The sequence below is a fragment of the Oncorhynchus gorbuscha genome, linkage group LG08 (genome assembly GCF_021184085.1).
Source record: "Oncorhynchus gorbuscha isolate QuinsamMale2020 ecotype Even-year linkage group LG08, OgorEven_v1.0, whole genome shotgun sequence".
Taxonomy (NCBI): domain Eukaryota; kingdom Metazoa; phylum Chordata; class Actinopteri; order Salmoniformes; family Salmonidae; genus Oncorhynchus; species Oncorhynchus gorbuscha.
The window spans coordinates 15,831,955-15,850,849 of NC_060180.1; the positions used below are offsets into that span (position 1 = coordinate 15,831,955).

Sequence of the window (18,895 nt, forward strand, 5' to 3'; positions counted from 1 at the left end):
CGATATGGATGAAAATACCCTCAAAGCTGACAGTATGCACTTTAACGTTCTAGTCATTGTATCACTTTAAATCCAAAGTGCTGGAGTACATAGCCAAAACAAAAACGTGTCACTGTCCCAATACTTTTATAGCTCACTGCATGTGGTCTCTACATGTGATAGACAGGTACTCCTATCAGCATACCCCAATAAGCCAATATGACATTTTACAACCCCATAAGCATTGTCAATGTTACATTTGGTCCCACCAATTATTTTTAAGGCACCTCCAAGAGTCAATGTGCAAATCAAATCACAAAACTTGATCAAATCCATAATGTAAAATGTTGAACTATTTGCAGTACAATCTCCTGCCAGCAGAGGGCAGTGTTGCAGTTTCAGTCTTGTACTCAGCAGAGATGCAGGCTCTATAAATCCAAACGTCAGTACCAACCCTTCATCTTTATCTGATTGACTAACACCTTGTAAATCAAATCAAATTGTATCTGAAATGAGGAAATACAGATTAAGTGATTTTGTTGAGAAGAAAATATTTATTTAAAATCTTGTCTGATGTATGGACATATACATTGTTTACACAGTATTCCATTTGAGACAGTTTTCTGGTTTGATGCAATAAATACAGTTTTAATGATTTTTTCTATAAAATGTCATTCTTCACACAATTTCTCCACTGAAATTTTGAATCTTCGCATAGACTTTCCAGTTGGCTTACATCTTTCATACAAGAGTTATTGATGATCATCACGCTATTTATGGTTCTTCATATCAAACTTCTTAGAAACCCGAAGGGACATTTTATACAGTACAGTAGTTAAACAGTGTTTACATTCTGAAGAAAAGGCACTTACGTTTGGAAGATGAAAATCTTTGTTTGAGAATACAAGAAAAATAAATTGGATAACAATGATAAATCAATCATCTGGAATAGAAATAGGTAGGTGGGAAATGTTAAAATTGAATTAAATATCACCAGCAACTTATTTACTGCATCATCATAAATGGCACGTCTTTAAATATCCAAAAATGCTTTTGGGAGGTAAAACTATCAGTAACTTCCTGTATAATGATCTCACAAAATAAGAAGAGTGGGAGACATTTTAAAATCATGGGATACATGTTAGTCTCTAGAGATTAAATATATCTCATATATGTATACCTTTTCTTTAAATATAATGATTTACAGATACATAGACACACATAGGAATGTTTTCACTGCTTAAACCCAACCACTAGCTCCTCTGACCTCACATGGGTTTTCCTTCAATGAAGATAGGCACACAACTCCAATCCTCCAGGACTACTTGGTCTCACTTGATTTCAGTCATTCATGGATTCCTTACTCACTGAATCATCTACTGGGATAATGAAATGAAACACATAACAACATCAAACTAGAACATTCCTTGAGGACTAGAGTTGTTGCTCTTCTAAGAGCTCTGGTCTTTGAGTTACTGGTCCTTCTGTATAGAGCTGTAGTACTCAGTCAGGACCTTCCAGGCCTTGGGGGCCATGAAGCCGTCTGGGGGGTTTTCCCCGCACCGCGCCAGCTTTCTCATCCTGGTGCCAGAGATGAACTCAAACTCAGCGTGTCTGGGAAAGGCAGAGGAGGGGAAGCGAGATAGATGGAGATGAGAGATAAAGAGAGAGAGACAGAAGGAAAATGATCAGCAGTGTCCGCTTTTGAAGATTCTTTGACAAACATTTCCCACCACAGGCCCTGTATAACATCTTCTGTAAATATGCATTACAAAAGCCATAATCAATCTTTAACATTCCACTCACCGGTCCTTGTCGTAGAAATCCATGGCCCTCTTGGTCTTGTTGTAGGCAGCCACTCTGAAAGGGATGATCTCTACAGAGGTGAGGCCGGGGGCCATGGTGAGGACCTTTCCCCCATGGGTGGGCTCATAAATGTCCTGCTTGGTCTCGGGATGGGGCATGCCCGCTGGGTCACGACCCACAATGTAGAAGTTAGCTCCGGCGATCATCCGCGCTCTGCAGTGCCACTGGACCTGAAGGAAAAACAAATGTATGCTCACACACATTATGGTCTTAATAGGGTATTCACAGCCCTACAGTGACATCATCTGCCTTGCCAAATGGGGGTTTACTTACTGTAACTGACTAAATTCTGCATCATATCTCCTGCTAAATACACAAAAACTATGAATGTGTTGATGGCTGTGTTGTTGACCCTTACCTCAGTGGGTCCAGCGTACATCATGGGGGATGGGAAAATAGCCACTATGGTGCTGGTGGGGTCCAGTACCCCCTCCTCCAGTACTGCAGCGTGCTGTTTCATGCGCCAGTCCAGGGGAACGTCGTCGTCTTTGGTCCAGCCCCCCAGCGGGTGCAGCAAGAGGACGGGTCGCTTGTAGCCCCGCTCCAGAAGGTGGCGCTTGGTGTCCTGCATCAACAGGGCGTGGCCATTGTGGACCGGATTGCGCAGTTGGAAGGCGAAGATGGCATCTGGTGGTCATAGAGAATAGGAGAGAGATATGGAATTAACTTCAGTGAGGACTTTCTTACAAGTGGTTGGTAGGGGGTTGGTAACAAGAGGACATATCAACATTTTTTATTTATTTTATTTCACCTTTATTTAACCAGGTAGGCAAGTTGAGAACAAGTTCTCATTTACAATTGCGACCTGGCAAAGATAAAGCAAGATAAAACATAATTTGCATTCAGTTCATCATTTGCATCCTGTGGTCTCATTGTGTAACTGTACAAGTCAACATAACGTCATGTTGGAGCTCATACATTTTTCTTTTGTATGTACTTTGCATGCCTTTTAGTATCCACATAACTTGTGGATAAATAAATGAACACTGGTTAAAAACAGTCAACACCATTGTCAGTGCAGATATCATAGGGGGTGAAAACGTACGCACAACAGCTGACTCATGACGAAACAGTCCTCAATGTCTCACACAGAGGAATATGTCTCCATCTAGTGCAAACAAGAAATTCTACCATGCACATATAAACATATTGTTTTTTCTTCAGAAGCACTTGATAAAGGTCATTTTTACCATGCTACTTTTTGCACCCGGTCCTTTGTCAAATGCTTCTGAAAAGAATATGTTTCTGTAGCTAGACATAAACCTTAATTTATTTGACTTAATATTTAACCCTTTACAATCGTGGGAATTGGACTATATGGATAAGGCTAAATTCAATGTTTTTTTTTACAGAAGAAATATGAAAAGCATATGCATAACCACAGTAGCAATTGAAAAAATAACAGTTTGGAGATTATGGGACATTATTAGACCAAAGGTGAGGACATAACTGTTCACCTGACACAAGACTGAATCCAAACATTACACTGTTCATTTTACATTTAGTATTTGTTGATAATGAAAACTAAACATACTCTGGATATATTCATGAACATGATAAGAATATTGTGGGGTAGGTGCAACATAAGACAAATCAATTACATGGGTTTGAGTGAGAGGACTAACTAGTAGTGTCTTCAAGTGGCCACACACCTCTCCAAAGTGTGCACAGTTCCTAATTCATTCCAATGCACTTTTATAACTCAAAGAACAGACTTTAACTATAACATTTTTTTAGCTCGCCTAGCTCTGCCATTGAGGGATTAGAGCAAGCACACTTGTAGTTGTTTTCTTTTGTTGTTTAAGCAATCGAAAAACAGTACATTATAAATTGCAATCTGGGACAAGTGGGCATCATTTGAAAGCCTGTTCTATTGCCAGCACGACTAGTTAAGTTACACAATACGATATTACAGTGTTAGGCTTTCACAATGCAATTCAGGGAAACAGATTATAATTTTGGTGCACATAGAGGAGGAATTTTCTTCAAAATAAACAACAACATAGGGTGTGACACCATGTCATCTTGTAACTGTACATCAAACACAGTGATCATAAACATTGACACTGTATATGACATGAGTTTTATGATATGGAAATTTGAAAGGCATGGGTGATTGGCTTGCTTGTATGACATCAAAGCGTTATTTATTATGATCCTCAACGTCTCATCTTTGAAAATACATAGAGTCCTCTTATTTACAGCTTTTTCAGAAAGTATTCAAAAGTTGCCCAATTAGCGGGAAGGATAGGGGCAACTACTTGTTGCATGAAGTGCTCAAGTTCAGAACAGCTGTCAGTCAAAGCCCATACAGCGCGGTGAAGCGCAGAGCCTGAGCTCTGACGTCATGTATAGCATGTTACTGTACAGCCACTTGGTTCCAATTTAGACGTTTATCAGTGCCAAATCTGCCATTTTCAACCTGTATACATACGGGTACGAGTGTGAAGGCCAACTCAAATGTATATTTTGTTTAATATTCCATGTACTGTATATTTGTACTGCCTTTAGAGAAACTCTTTTAACCTGCTTTCATTTCTTTAAACTTTTGCTTGAGCTCCCGTGGAGTAAAGCGGTACTGGTCCAGCCCATCGTTCCATCTGATTCGGTCCAGCACCTCCAGGTCGCCACCCACCAGCCAATCACCTCCCTCCATCACCATCTGTAAAAAGTTGTGGATGTTGTAAAGATATGAATGACATAATATCAAGATATTTCACGTGATGGATATGTTCAAGTGCAACTTCATTGATCTCCATTATAGCTAGGAATTGGATGCACAAGAGTGTGCACAGAGTGTTGTTTTAACACAACAAAGAACATCTATGTTTGCTAAACAACTATGAATGAACGTGTGTGGTTAGTGAAAACCTTAATGTAGGGGTGCTGGGGGCAGGTGGTACCCCACTGACGGGCACAGCGCTCCTCTTTGCGGTGTTCGTAGAACTCTGGCTGTCTTAGAATGGCCACAAGGGTTCCCTGGAACTCCAGAGCTACCGCCGCACAGCCGTCCAGCCTCTGCTTGGTTTCCGTGGTAACAGGCAGGACGATGGGAATAGACTGGTTGATGGTTCCATCTGAACCAGGGAACGATAAATGTGTGTGATGATAGGGCCTGGAGTTTGTGCTAAACATGTGAACCTACCAAGGGAAACTTCGGGCCCTGGTTATTCGCTATAGTCACATGGTCAGGATAACAATTAGAAACAACCTTATATAATATCCATCCACTGTCACTCGCTCCATTATGAAGAGGGGAGAATAAGAATTGGCTGAGTAATGTTACGATGTATTATAAGGGTGTATATAAGGGTGTATGTGTGTGGTTCTTACCGTCGAGGAGGTTGCCGAAATGTTGCACCTGGAGGAACTCCCTCTCCCTCATGAAGCCCTTCAGTGGGGTGGCCCAGCCTTCAGCCAGCACCTGCACCCACTGGAGGTCCAACTGAACAGGACAGACCGGGGGTAATATACATCAAACTGGTAGGGATTTAACTTACTGACTGTTAACAATATCCCTTAATAACAGCTGATATGTTAGAGATATTGGATGCTATCAGGGGTGGCAGAGTCCACACAAAACCATGCTGAATGAAAAACAGCTCATGAGGAAACAGAGATATTAAAGTAAGACTTTTCATCACACCAATTTCATGGGATGTACTGTACCTCCATGCTTCATGGTGGTATGATAAAGTTTTAGTTTCCAAGTGCACATATTATTACAGTTTTACTACAATACAGTAAGTAGCGTTGTACTAACAACTCCACTTATCAGGATGGTAGGGTTTACCTTTCACAGTAATTCAACCATAAGTCATATCAAATACAATGCAAATACTGTAGCTGCATATTTACTATGTTTGATTTGAATTGATTTTCAAACCTTGGCAATCAGCCCAATCGATTAGAACATATAGTACAATCCAAAAGAGAGAGATCTAGAGGCAATTGTGAGCACAGCCTGCCATCCAGTCAAATATTTACATATGGTCATTTGGGTCGTCATAAAAAATATATGGATTAGTAGTGGAGAGGTGTGTTGTTACCTTGGTGATGCTGATTGTGGGAAGTGTGATAGCGTCGACCTGAACTAGCTTCAGCTTGTTCTCCGGAACAAAAAGTTCATTCACCTCCTCTGTGATTCCACTTGGAACAATACTCTGAACAATTACAGAGAGAGGACAATGTCATGTAAAGATAACTGCTTATGCGTACAAAACAGCTGTCATGTTATCACTTTAGTAGTTTTTTTCAAGCCCTTATGATACGTTTTGTTTGGTTTTGTCTTTATATGTTTGTTATAAGCTAGGTTTGGTGTCAAAACATGAACGAAATCGAAACAGTACCGCGTGGCAACAAACACTCACACGGAAACAAACACCCACAAACCAAAAGTGAAACCCAGGCTACTTAAGTATGATTCTCAATCAGAGACAACTAACGACACCTGCCTCTGATTGAGAACCATACTAGGCCGAACACAAAAACCAACATAGAAAAACCAACATAGACTGCCCACCCCAACTCATGCCCTGACCATACTAAAACAAAGAATAAAATAACAGAACTATGGTCAGAACGTGACACATACGCTTAACTTTTTCAATTTTTTAGCGCTAGATGAGCGGGTATAAAAGGTGAGCTGTCTGTCATGTTCACCTGCTCTCTAAGCAGGTCTACAGCCTGAACCTATAGGAGAGGGTCTGGGTGGGTGTCTGTCCGCGGTGGCGGCTCTGGCGTGGGACGTGGACCCCACTTCACTATAGTTTTTGTCCGCCTCCTCAACCGCCCCCGTGGCCTCTTATGAGCGGCAACCCTCGCCGCCGACCTCCGACTGGGGACCCTAATCATGGGTCCCGAATGGACGGGAGATTCTGGCAGCGCCGGAGTGAACGACGACTCCGGCAGCCCCGGAGTGAAGGGCTATTCCGGCATCGCCGGCATGACAGGCGGCTCTGGCAGCTCCTGGCTGGCTGACGGCACTGCCGGCTCCTGGCTGACTGACGGCTCTGGCGGCTCCTGGCTGACTGATAGCTCTGGCGGCTCCTGGTTGACTGGCAGCTCCTGGCTGGTGGCTCCTGGCTGGCTGACGGCTCTGGCGGCTCCTGGCAGCTCTGACGGCTCAGGACAGACTGGCGGCTCTGACGGCTCAGGACAGACTGGTGGCTTTGGTGGCTCAAGACAGACTGGTGGCTCTGGCGGCTCAGGAAAGACTGGCGGCTCAGGACAGACGGGAGACTCTGACAGCGCTGGGCAGGAGGAAGGCTCTGGCAGCGCTGGACAGGTGGGAACACCTGTAGGGAGAAGACGGAGAGACAGACTGGTGTGGGGGGCTGCCACCGGAGGGCTGGTGCGTGGAGGTGGCACCGGATAGACCGGACCGTGCAGGCGCACTGGAGCTCTTGAGCACTGAGCTTGCCCAACCTTACCTGGTTGAATGCTCCCCGTAGCCAGGCCAGTGCGGCGAGGTGGAATAGCCCACACTGGGCTGTGCTGGCGAACCGGGGACACCATGCGTAAGGCTGGTGCCATGTACGCTGGCCCGAGGAGACGCACTGGAGACCAGATACGTAGAGGCGGCTTCATGGCACCTGGCTCGATGCCCACTCTAGCCCGGCCGATACGAGGAGCTGGAAGTTACCGCACCGGGCTATGCACACGCACCGGGGACACCGTGCACTCCACCGCATAATACGGTGCCTGCCCGGTCCCTCTCGCTCTCCGGTAAGCACGGGAAGTTGGCGCAGGTCTCCTCCTAACCATTTTTGGGGCTGCCTCTCGGGCTTCCAGCCGCACTGCCGTGCTGTCTCCTCATACCGGCGCCTCTCTGCTTTCGCTGCCTCCAGCTCTGCTTTGGGACGGCGATATTCCCCTGGCTGAGTCCAGGGTCCTTTGCCGTCCACAATCTCCTCCCATGCCCAGGAGTCCTGTATAATTTGCCGCTGCTGCATGTTACCACGCTGCTTGGTCCTCTGGTTGTGGGTGTTTCTGTAACGCCATTCTTCCTCCTCTTCTGAGGAGGAGTAGCGAGAAAGATAGGAGGGGCAATGCACAGCGTGGTAAGTGTCCATAACGTTTATTTTAAGACATAAACTGAACACTATGAAATACAAAACAATAGACGTGAACATGAACGAAACCGAAACAGTACCGTGTGGCAACAAACAGTCACACGGAAACGAACACCCACAAACCAAAAGTGAAACCCAGGCTACCTAAGTATGATTCTCAATCAGAGACAACTAACAACACCTGCCTCTGATTGAGAACAATACTAGGCCGAAAACAAAAACCAACATAGAAAAACCAACATAGACTGCCCACCCCAACTCATGCCCTGACCATACTAAAACACAGAATAAAATAACAGAACTATGGTCAGAACGTGACACATACGCTTTACTTTAATTTTTTTTAGCGCTAGATGAGCGGGTATAAAAGGTGAGCTGTCTGTCATGTTCACCTGCTCTCTAAGCAGGTCTACAACCTGCCGAATGCACTCGTTAACGGTGACCTCTCCTGTTTTCAGCACCAACTCCGGAGCCTCGGGCCGCTCGTAGTCTGCATCGATCCCAGTGAAGCCTGAGAACACAGGTAGATCAGTTATTAGTACAACGTTGGGGCAGCAGGTAGCCTACTGGTTAGAGCGTTTCGGCCAGTAACCGAAAGGTTGTTCGATCGAATTCCCGAGCCGACAAGTTAAAAATCTGTCGTTCTGCCCCTGAACAAGGCAGTTAACCCCCTGTTCCCAGGTAGGCCATCATTGTAAATAAGAATTTTTTCTTAACTGACTTGCCTAGTTAAATAAAGGTTAAATTAAAACATTAAAAAATCCATTAGAATTCCTTTTCAAAAAGGATGTTTGATTGACTCTTTCAGATAGAAATGGAACACATAGAGGGAATAGTTATGTTCTTTCCCTTATAATAAGGAAGTTACATTTCGATGTATGGATACCAAAATGTAAACAAAGGACCAAAAGTGTGTACCTTTGATCTCTCCAGCACGGGCTTTCTTGTAGAGGCCCTTCACATCGCGACTCTCACACACCTCTAGAGGAGCGTTGATGAACACCTCAAAGAAGGGTAACCCAGCACTCTCAAGGATCTTCCTCGCATCATCACGATCCTTTAGACAAAAGAGGAGAGGGAACAGGATTGTCAGAATGCTGTCTTGTCAATCGTAACACACACTATACTTGATATACGGCATCCATTTGAAACCAGAACACTCTACACAAGTCAATCCCACCAATACCAACATAATTGGGTAGACAAACACTCCCAAGAATGACCCCTGACCTTGGTGTAAGGAGAGATGAAGCTGGTGATGCAGACGAGGCCAGCGTCTGCGAACAACTTGGCCACCTCAGCAATACGTCTGATGTTCTCCTCACGGTCAGTGGCTGTGAAGCCCAGGTTCTTGTTGAGGCCATGGCGGATGTTGTCCCCATCCAGTGAGTAGCAGGGGATGCCGTGGGACACCAGATACTCCTCCAGGGCAAAGGCTATGGTGGTCTTCCCAGCACCAGACAAACCTGGCGGTGGACACATGGAGAATGTACAGGTGAGATTAGCCAATGCTCAATAGTATCATTATCTCTAAAGTCCCTAGTAGCACTACTGTAATAGCAACATGTAATAGTGACAATCCATTGAGTATTGGCTATGGTGAGCGGTTTACCTGTGAGCCATACGGTGCAACCCCTGAAGCCTCCTCTAGTGCCCACCACCTGACCTCTCTTGCTCCGGGTCACATGGTGGGCCTGAAACACTACATTGGTGGATCTGTTCAGATCCTGAAATTAAAGCAGAAGAAGACATGATAGGAAATGAGTGACTTATGCTGACGAGTAATGCTCTAGTCTACGTTGTTTATCTTTAATTTGCACTGAATTATAAAATACCCATGTGAGCAAAGCTCATCAGCTTCTGATGTCGCTCTCAGGATAAAAAAATATATATAATGACATCACCCTTTGGACACCACCCCTGTCCCATATCCCACAGGTTATGACATCAATGTGGTCTCTGGCTCAAAGATGATGCACACCCACATTCTGCTCTCAAAAGCATATTTAGAACAACTTCAACTTTTTAGGGTAAGAAGATGCAGAATTTTACCGTATCTCCCGTCTTTCACAAACATTCTCATTTACATTTGACTAACTACAGTAGGCTACATACAAATGCTGAAAGAATGTGCAATATTCTCTGAGGCAGTTGGAGATTAAATACAGTAACACAGTAAGGAATGAGTCCTTGTGTTTAGCCATTTGCTTTGCTCAGTTCCTGTGTGATATTATCCTGTCCATATGCATCTCACTTCTTTTCTCCCATTGGTTCACATATGCTTTTTCATGCCAAACATACCATAATCCATTTTATTTAGTTCAGGTTTGATATGGACCATGCCTCCTAAACTACATCTAGTTTTTCCTGCAGGACTAGACATTCCAATGGCAGACTAGATTAATTCTAACATTTTTGTTATGGTTGCCTTGCAATAAATTACGTGGTTTTGCTTAAGGCCTAGTAAGTCTGTCTTTGCTTGAATGAATTAGAATGACCTTTACTCACCAAATGAATTTGCATGGACATTAATTTTACTTGGTGAAATGGTGCTGCCACAATAAACTGAACATACAGACAGAAGATAAACAGGATATACAGACCAGATATGTAGAAGGCTTTGCCATCCGAGTGGGCTATATCAACCCAACAGACTCCACTAAATACTTTCTAGGGGGAGTTTAAATACTCCAGGGGCTTATTCAAATATTCATTCAGAGTGTTACAGAGAGGGTTATATTTTGTAGAAAAGACATGATTCTTCATTCAACCTGATAGAAAGTCAGGTATGGTTTATAAAAAACACATTTCTATGTGAACCGTTGCAAATGTGACTTGGTGAATAGGCCCCTTCAGAGTGAGTCCGACTGAGACAGTCTCTGGCTGGGTAGACACGGCAGTGGTGTTGGGATGCTGGCTGGCTCCAGGGAATGAAGGGAGCAGGACCAGACAATGTGGCCAGTGTGCTGCCTGCAGCCCAGCGATGATGTGGCATCCTTCCCTCTCACTCCCTCTCTATGCCCCCCTCCCCTCTTGTGCCCCCCCATCTTTCCTACCAGTGCCTACTCCCCATAAAACTTTCCCAGCCCTTCCACTACCCCACCCAGTGTAGGTTACGCACACAACCTCCTGTTGTAACCGTAGCAGGGCCCCCACGCCCCCACCACAGACAGAGAGCCTTGTATAAACAGAGGGCACTCTCACCCACCATCTCCTACCAAATAACACACCACGCCGGCCGGCCGACAGCCTCCACACACAGAGGTATGTTTCTATCAGGGTGGTGGAGGGAACTCCAGGTACATACAGTACAGTCTTTCAGGTGGATAGAGGCGAGGGCAACATTTTTGCAGATTTTCCATGACACTAGTACCTACATCACTAGTAACCTATACAGTGCCTTCAGAAAGTATTTATTCCCCTTGACTTATTAAACGTTTTGTTGTTACAGGCTGAATTCCAAATGGAATACATATATTAAATATCTACACACAATACCCCATAATGACAAAGTGAAAAACTGTTTTTAAAAATGTTATCAAATTGATTGAAAATTAAATACAGAAATATCGAATTTCAAATTAAATCAAATGTTATTAGTCACATGCGCCGAATACAACAGGATACGAGCCCCAAACTAACAATGCAGTGAAAAAAATATATGGATAAGAATAAGAAATAAAAGTAACAAGTAATTAAAGAGAAGAAGTAAAATAACAATAGCGAGACTAAATACAGGGGGGTACCGGTACAGAGTCAATGTGCGGGGGCACCGGTTAGTTGAGGTGATATGTACATGTAGGTAGAGTTATTAATGTGACTATGCATAGATGATAACAACAGAGTAGCAGTGGTGTAAAAGAGGAGGAGGGCAATGCAAATAGTCTGGGTAGCCATTTGATTAGATGTTCAGGAGTCTTATGGCTTGGGCGTAGAAGCTGTTTAGTAGCCTCTTGGACCTAGACTTGGCGCTCCGGTACCACTTGCTGTGCGGTAGCAGAGAGAACAGTCTATGACTTCGGTGGCTGGAGTCTTTGACAATTTTTAGGGCCTTCCTCTAACACCGCCTGGTATAGAGGTCCTGGATGGCAAGAAGCTTGGCCCAGTGATGTACTGGGCCGTTGGCACTAACCTCCGTAGTGCCTTCCAAGGCACTTGAAGCTCTCAACCTACTCCACTGCAGCCCCGTCGATTCTACAATCATCTCCTTTGTCTTGATCACGTTGAAGGAGAGGTTGTTGTCTTGGCACCACACGGCCAGTTCTCTGACCTCCTCCCTATAGGCTGTCTCGTCGTTGTCGGTGATCAGGCCTACCACTGTTGTAATCATCGGAAAACTTAATGATGGTGTTGGTGTTCATTTTTTATCCTGGAAAAACTCCCCAGTCCTTAACGATTACACGTATACCCCTAACATGATGCCGCCACCACTATGCTTGAAAATATGGAGACTGGAACTTAGTAATGTGTTGTATTGGATTTGACAGCAAAATAACACTTAGTATTCCAGACAAAAATTGAATTGCTTTGTCACATCTTTTGCAGTATTACTTTAGTGCCTTGTTGCAGACAGGAGGTATGTTTTGGAATATTATTTTATTCTGTACAGGCTTTTTTTCCCTGTGTTAGTATTGTGGAGTAACTACAATGTTGTAGATCCATCCTCAGTTTTCTCCTATCACAGCCATTAAACTCTAACTGTTTTAAAGTCACCATTGGCCTCATGGTGAAATCCCTGAGCGGTTTCCTTCCTCTCCGGCAATTGAGTTAGGAAAGACGTCTGTATCTTTGACGTGACTGGGTGTATTCATACACCATTCAAAGTGTAATTAATAACTTCACCATGCTCAAAGGGATATTCAATGTCTGCTTTTTTTTAAACCTATCTACCAATAGGTGCCCTTCTTCGTGAGACATTGGAAAACATCCTTGGTCTTTGTGGTTGAATATGTGTTTGAAATTCACTGCTTGACTGAGGGACCGTACAGATAATGGTATGTGTAGGGTACAGAGATGAGGTAGTCATTCAAAAATTATTCTTGACACTAGAAATGCACACTGAGTGAGTCCATGTAACTTATTATGTGACTTGTTAAGAACATTTTTACTCTTGAATTTATTTAGGCTTGCCATAACAAAGGGGTTGAATATTTAGACATTTCAGCTTCACATTTTTTATTAATTTGTAAACATTTCAAAAAACATGAATCCACTTTGACATTATGGAGTATTGTACATGTAGATAAGTGACAAAAAAATAGAAATTTAATCCATTTTACATTCAGGCTATAACACAAATTGTGGAAAAGGTCAAGGGGTGTGAAAACTTTCTGAAGGCACGCACAGTAGTCAATTTTTAATTTACATGCAGAGAAATGCTACACAGTTGTCCATGTTTCAAAATTCCTTCTGCTTATGCCTCTGCCATGTCATTTTGGCGAACCTATCAATGGCAAACAAACGTCTTACAGTGTAATTATTACAATAATGACACATCACTGACTGCATTGTGCAAATTCAACTTGTGAAACACTCCATTTTTTAAGGTGATACATCTTAATTAGATGCATTTCCCCATCATCATCCACCCTCTCATGCACAAACACACATATAGTGGGTGAAAAAACAAACAGTACTGTTCATCAAACCCCGGTAGACACCCGCGACCACTTAGCCTTACTTTCAGCCCTGCCTCTCCACCCTCTTCTTCTGTCACTTCAGCAGCCCCAACCTCACTGATCCAATCACATCTCATGCTGTGCAATTCAATCTACTTTTATCACTCTGTTCTCTCCATCAATCTATCCATTGATTCATTGTTTCTGTCCCTTTGCTGTAATTCTTACTCAACTTCTTCTACCTTCAGTGGCCTCTTCCTCCCTCCCTCTCTGTCACTATCACAAACACACACAGCTCAATCTGTCTGTCTGTTTCTCACTCTCTTTCATTCTCCGTAGTATAATACATTCATCTTTTTCACTCTGCTTCCTTCTCATTTCCTTCCCCTCATATTCCGTCTGCGTTTCTAACTCTCCCTCTCTCATCCCCTCTGTGTTACCATTGCCCCTTCCAGCATACGATGGACGAGTGGCTCTTGTAAGGCCAACTCCAAGAACATCCTAGTTTGAATTCAATTTTCTATATGGATACTGTGCAGTAAAACATGTGACATAGGCTATTCTAACAGAAGGATAGGAGGTGATAAACAAAATGTTCCCTACTGCCCTTGTCATCATACTTAATCTGTAGAACAAAATAAACAGTTGTGCTTACTATTGGAAACATTTCCTATTCCCACACCCTAACTGCATAGTTATACAGTCTCCATACAGAGTGGCGTGGAAATCTGACAAAGTAAGCCTACAGTACTAGGTGTATCAAAATATTGAGAAAACAATGACTTGAGTGCCATTCTTTATGTTTTGTCTACAGGTTGGTTATGAAAAAAAAACATGTAGGGTATTGGTCTATTTGTTGATACACATCAGTTCCTTACATGAATGTATGCACACATGACTGTAAGTTGCTTTGGATAAAAGCGTCTGCTAAATGGCATATATTATATTATATTATATTATGTGTTTGATACAAATGTTTCCCCACACAGGTCAAGTTTAGACTGTGATTGTGTGAGTGGTACATGAGATAAGATACCTGTGCAAAACCACATACTAAGTATTGGAACCAGCACCTTATCAACTTGCTGCTTTCCACACTCTTCCAACTTATACTGTGCTAACATATTGTCCACGTATAGTACTGGGCTAACTCATAGTAAGTAAACCTGTAGAAACTATGCAGACTGAAGTGAGCTACATTTCACTGTTACAAAGCATTTGTGGCATTAGCTGGTTTACTGCCTACGCCAATTGTTTTCTGCCACACAAACCTTGTCAGTTCCTTAGCAGCACAGAAGTAGCCTGTATCAGCTACACAAGATTAAATACTAACTTCCTACTTATAAAGGCTTCATAAATGCTTAAGGCACAACTTATATACTTCACAAATCAAATGAATCAAAGCCATTACATGAACAGTGGCTTTGTCAAATGTGGCATAAACCTGTGCCACCCTTTACAAGGCTATGGTGTAACATTTGCTTATAAATGATTAGTGATTAGTACATTATTTGCTTTTTGCACTATTGGTTAAAGCCTGTAAGTAAGCATTTCACTGTAAGGTCTGCTACACCTGTTGTTTTTGGCACAGGTGACAAATAAACCTTGATTTGAAGCATATTTTAGCGATTTCGGGGGGTAGGGGCCCCAACAGGGTCTCGAATCACAGTCTGAACCTCTTCATGAGGTTGCTATTGTAGGTGTTGGGTTAAGGTCACTACATTACCCCCTTCCTTCGGGAGAGTGTGTCCCCATGCTTTTCTTTACCAAGTCCCGCACGTGTAAACGCCTCCCCCATGGCCTCAATCCCAATTTTGACACCAACATAGCGAATTCAGGGGGGTAGCCCCAACCGGTACTCAAACCCTTGTCAAGCGACAGTCAAGCTAACACCTTAAACGTTATGCCAAGAGGCCCAAAACGCTTGATGATCGAGGTCACTAGGTATTGGTTTAAGGTTGTTACATTTAAGTAATAGTGCCAGAGAGGTTTGGAGGATATATTGGCATGGGTGTTCAGGGCATTATCACTTTTATACAACAGGTTACCAACATATTCAAATAATGATTTACATATTTTTATTAAAAACGTTATTTTGATGAATTTATTCATACTATTTCATCCTTCCACAAGATATAGTCCAGACACAAATCTAGGGTTGCTACCCAAGCCGGCTGGTCGTTCGTTCTATTGGTTCGGTTGCCAGAGACACGCGGTCCAGTTGTTTAGTCTTTTTGTTCTGTATCTATGGACGCGACTCAGTCGTTCGTTCTAAATATACTGGCTGGCAGCGTTCTTATCCCTTGCTTGTTAGCTAGCCAACTACAGCTAACTTACAGTCAAACAGTGCAGCCAGAATAACGGCAAAGTAGCTACATTTGCGTTTGTTTATTTTGTTTTCTAGAGACATTAATTTGGATACATCCATAACAACGAGCTAATGATGCGCGATTTCGACTGGCGTAGAAAATGTGTTCTCTCGTCAGGACACTTGTTCAGAGGAGCTAGCCAACCACACAGCTAACACATTCACTTCAAACCTAAGCTGGAAAGACAGCAAACTAGCTGTACTTTGTTAAGTTTTACCTGTTAACTATTGATAGTACTTTGTATATATCCATACAAATGATGCTAATTTTCGACTTGCTGAGAAAAGCTGCCTGCCTGTCTGTCTCATCCCAACTCCCGACATGTTCATTACTATGGGACATCAGGAGATCAAATATTAATATTGAAACAATGTTGCAAATGTTGGAGAGACAGGCAGTGTAACGGATGTGAAACGGCTAGCTTAGTTAGCGGTGCGCGCTAAATAGCGTTTCAATCGGTTACGTCACTTGCTCTGAGACCTTGAAGTAGTAGTTCCCCTTGCTCTGCAAGGGCCGCGGCTTTTGTGGAGCGATGGGTAACGATGCTTCGTGGGTGACTGTTGTTGATGTGTGCAGAAGGTCCCTGGTTCGCGCCCGGGTATGGGCGAGGGGACGGTTTAAAATTATACTGTTACAGCAGCAAGGTTTATACACATATCTGCTGTTGAAAACGAAATGTTAGTCTAAAAGAAATGTGAAATAATGTCTAGCTGCTTTTAATAGTGGAGAGCAAGTTTATAAAGTGCCTGGCTGGGCCGATGAGAGTAAATAGGCATTTTAACGTCATAGATTTAGTCGATGGTAACTTGTGGAATAGACACCGGCTGGAATGCGGTTTTAACCAATCAGCATTCAGGATTAGACCCACCTATTAACCAATAATGCACGAAGGGGTGTGGTATATGGCCAATATACCACGGCCAAGGGCTGTTCTTAGGCATGATGCATCACGGAGGGCCTGGTTACAGCCCTTAGCCGTGGTATATTGGCCAAATACCACAAACCCCTGAGGAGCCTTATTGCTAATATAAACTGGTTACCAATGTAATTAGAGCAGTAAAAATAAACGTTTCGTCATACCTGTGGTTTTCAGTCTGATTTACCACGGCTGTCAGCCAATCAGCATTTTCGAGCCCTGAATTCTGATTGGCTGACAGACTGTATACCACAGGTATGACAAAACACTTATTTGTACTGCTCTAATTACGGCCTTATTGCTTAAATACACTAGGTATTATAATGGATTTGTGAATGCTTCAGTTATGGTTCATTCTAAGTGCGACATACAATTAACTAAATGACAAGTCATTAATGACGATTAGGCTACTTCTCAACAACAACAAAAATTATATACAATTTAACCTATATGCAGTGGTGTAAAGTACCTATGTACTTTAAAGTACTACTTAGTAGTTTTCTTGGGTATCTGTATTTTACTATTTATATTTTTGACAACTTTTACTTTACTACATTCCCCCCCAATATATATGTACTTTTTACTGACACCCATACATTTTTCATGACACCCAAAAGTACTCGTTACATTTTGAATGCTTAACAGGACAGAAAATGGTCCAATTCACACACTTATCAAGAGAACATCCCTGGTCATCCCTACTGCCTCTGATTTGGTAACTCACTAAACACAAATGCTTTGTTTGTAAATGATGTCAGTGTTTGTGTGCCCCTGGTTATCCGTAAATATATATATATATATATATATATATATATATATATTTTTTTTTTAAATGGTACCGTCTGGTTCGTTTAATATAAGGAATGTACTTTTAATACTTACATACATTTTAGCATTTACATTTACTTTTGATACTTAAGTATATTTAAAACCAAATACTTTTACTCAAGTACTACTTTACTGGGCGACTTTCTCTTTTACTTGAGTCATTTTCTATTAAGGTATCTATACTTTTACAAGTATGACAGTTGGGCATTTTTTCCACCAATGCCTATGTCAAATCAGTTTAATTTCCTACCAGTGTGAAAACTTGAAAATAACCTACTTCACGGTCAACAGTGACAGCGCTGATCGTATCAGACTTCTAACCGTTGTTTGATGAAGTAGATTTGGTCAACAAACATGTCTAGCACTTTATCCACATAATTGCTATTATGTAACTTATCAGTTAAAGGTTTTAATTAGAATGAGGTTATAAAGTTAGTTAACGAAATACACGTATAAAGGTCACCCAAAGCGCACTATACAATAATTATTTTATAAATGCATTGAGGCTACACCATTTCTTTCCTAGGCAGCTCGAGCACTCTGGGCTTCGTGGGCTACATTTCTATACATGCTTATGCTATTAGACAACTTTCAAAATCTGTTTTATATTTGAATATGATGTTTCAAATACGTGTATGTATATCTTACCGTCTGCTGCTTTTTGACACCCAACATCATGCACTAGGCTGATGGACTGTTGACCCGGAGAGTATAAGGTCCAATAACCGGTAGGAGTGTGTCGCCTCGCTCGAGTTACTTGACAACTTTGACGTTAGTCATCTAAGAACTGTTGAAAGACCTCAAGACACGTAGCATTCCACTGGCCCAGCCTCCAATCCTCATCCAGGGTTCAGGAATCAGCATATTCCTGTTGGCAAACCAATGTATCGAGATTACGACAGTGCGGGGCTGAGCTTCGGAACCGGTGAATTTACATAGGGTTTATTTGCAAAAGTATAAATCAACCAGACTATTCTTATGTAGGATTTTTATAAAGATTGAGGGCAAACCAACTAAAGAACAATGACACAACGGTAAAACTTTCCCCCTGATGTCTGACTGAAAATGAAATACATTTTAATAAATTGAAATGTAAAGAATTTGCCATTTATTTTCCTACATTGCAACGAAAAGGACAACCAGTCACAATTCACTGTTCACTGTTCAAAAGTTTTAACAAAATAAACTAGCCTGTGTAGTTCAAATTATACTTTAATAATAATCAAGTTATACAGTATTAGAACA

General features: G+C 42.3%; 1 protein-coding gene across 1 annotated transcript; it reads right to left on the reverse strand.

The window, feature by feature from the left end:
• Positions 1-510: 510 nt before the first annotated feature.
• On the reverse strand, positions 511-18,489 carry LOC124041253 (bifunctional 3'-phosphoadenosine 5'-phosphosulfate synthase 2-like). The gene is made up of 12 exons (XM_046358625.1): positions 18,299-18,489; positions 9,532-9,646; positions 9,150-9,385; positions 8,838-8,976; positions 8,312-8,430; positions 5,895-6,008; positions 5,179-5,290; positions 4,717-4,922; positions 4,372-4,507; positions 2,204-2,472; positions 1,786-2,015; positions 511-1,593 (listed from the first exon to the last, which is right to left on the reverse strand). The coding sequence occupies exons 1-12, from the start codon at positions 18,326-18,328 to the stop codon at positions 1,452-1,454; spliced, it is 1,848 nt and encodes a 615-aa protein (XP_046214581.1). The 5' UTR covers positions 18,329-18,489; the 3' UTR covers positions 511-1,451.
• Between the last annotated feature and the right edge of the window lie 406 nt (positions 18,490-18,895).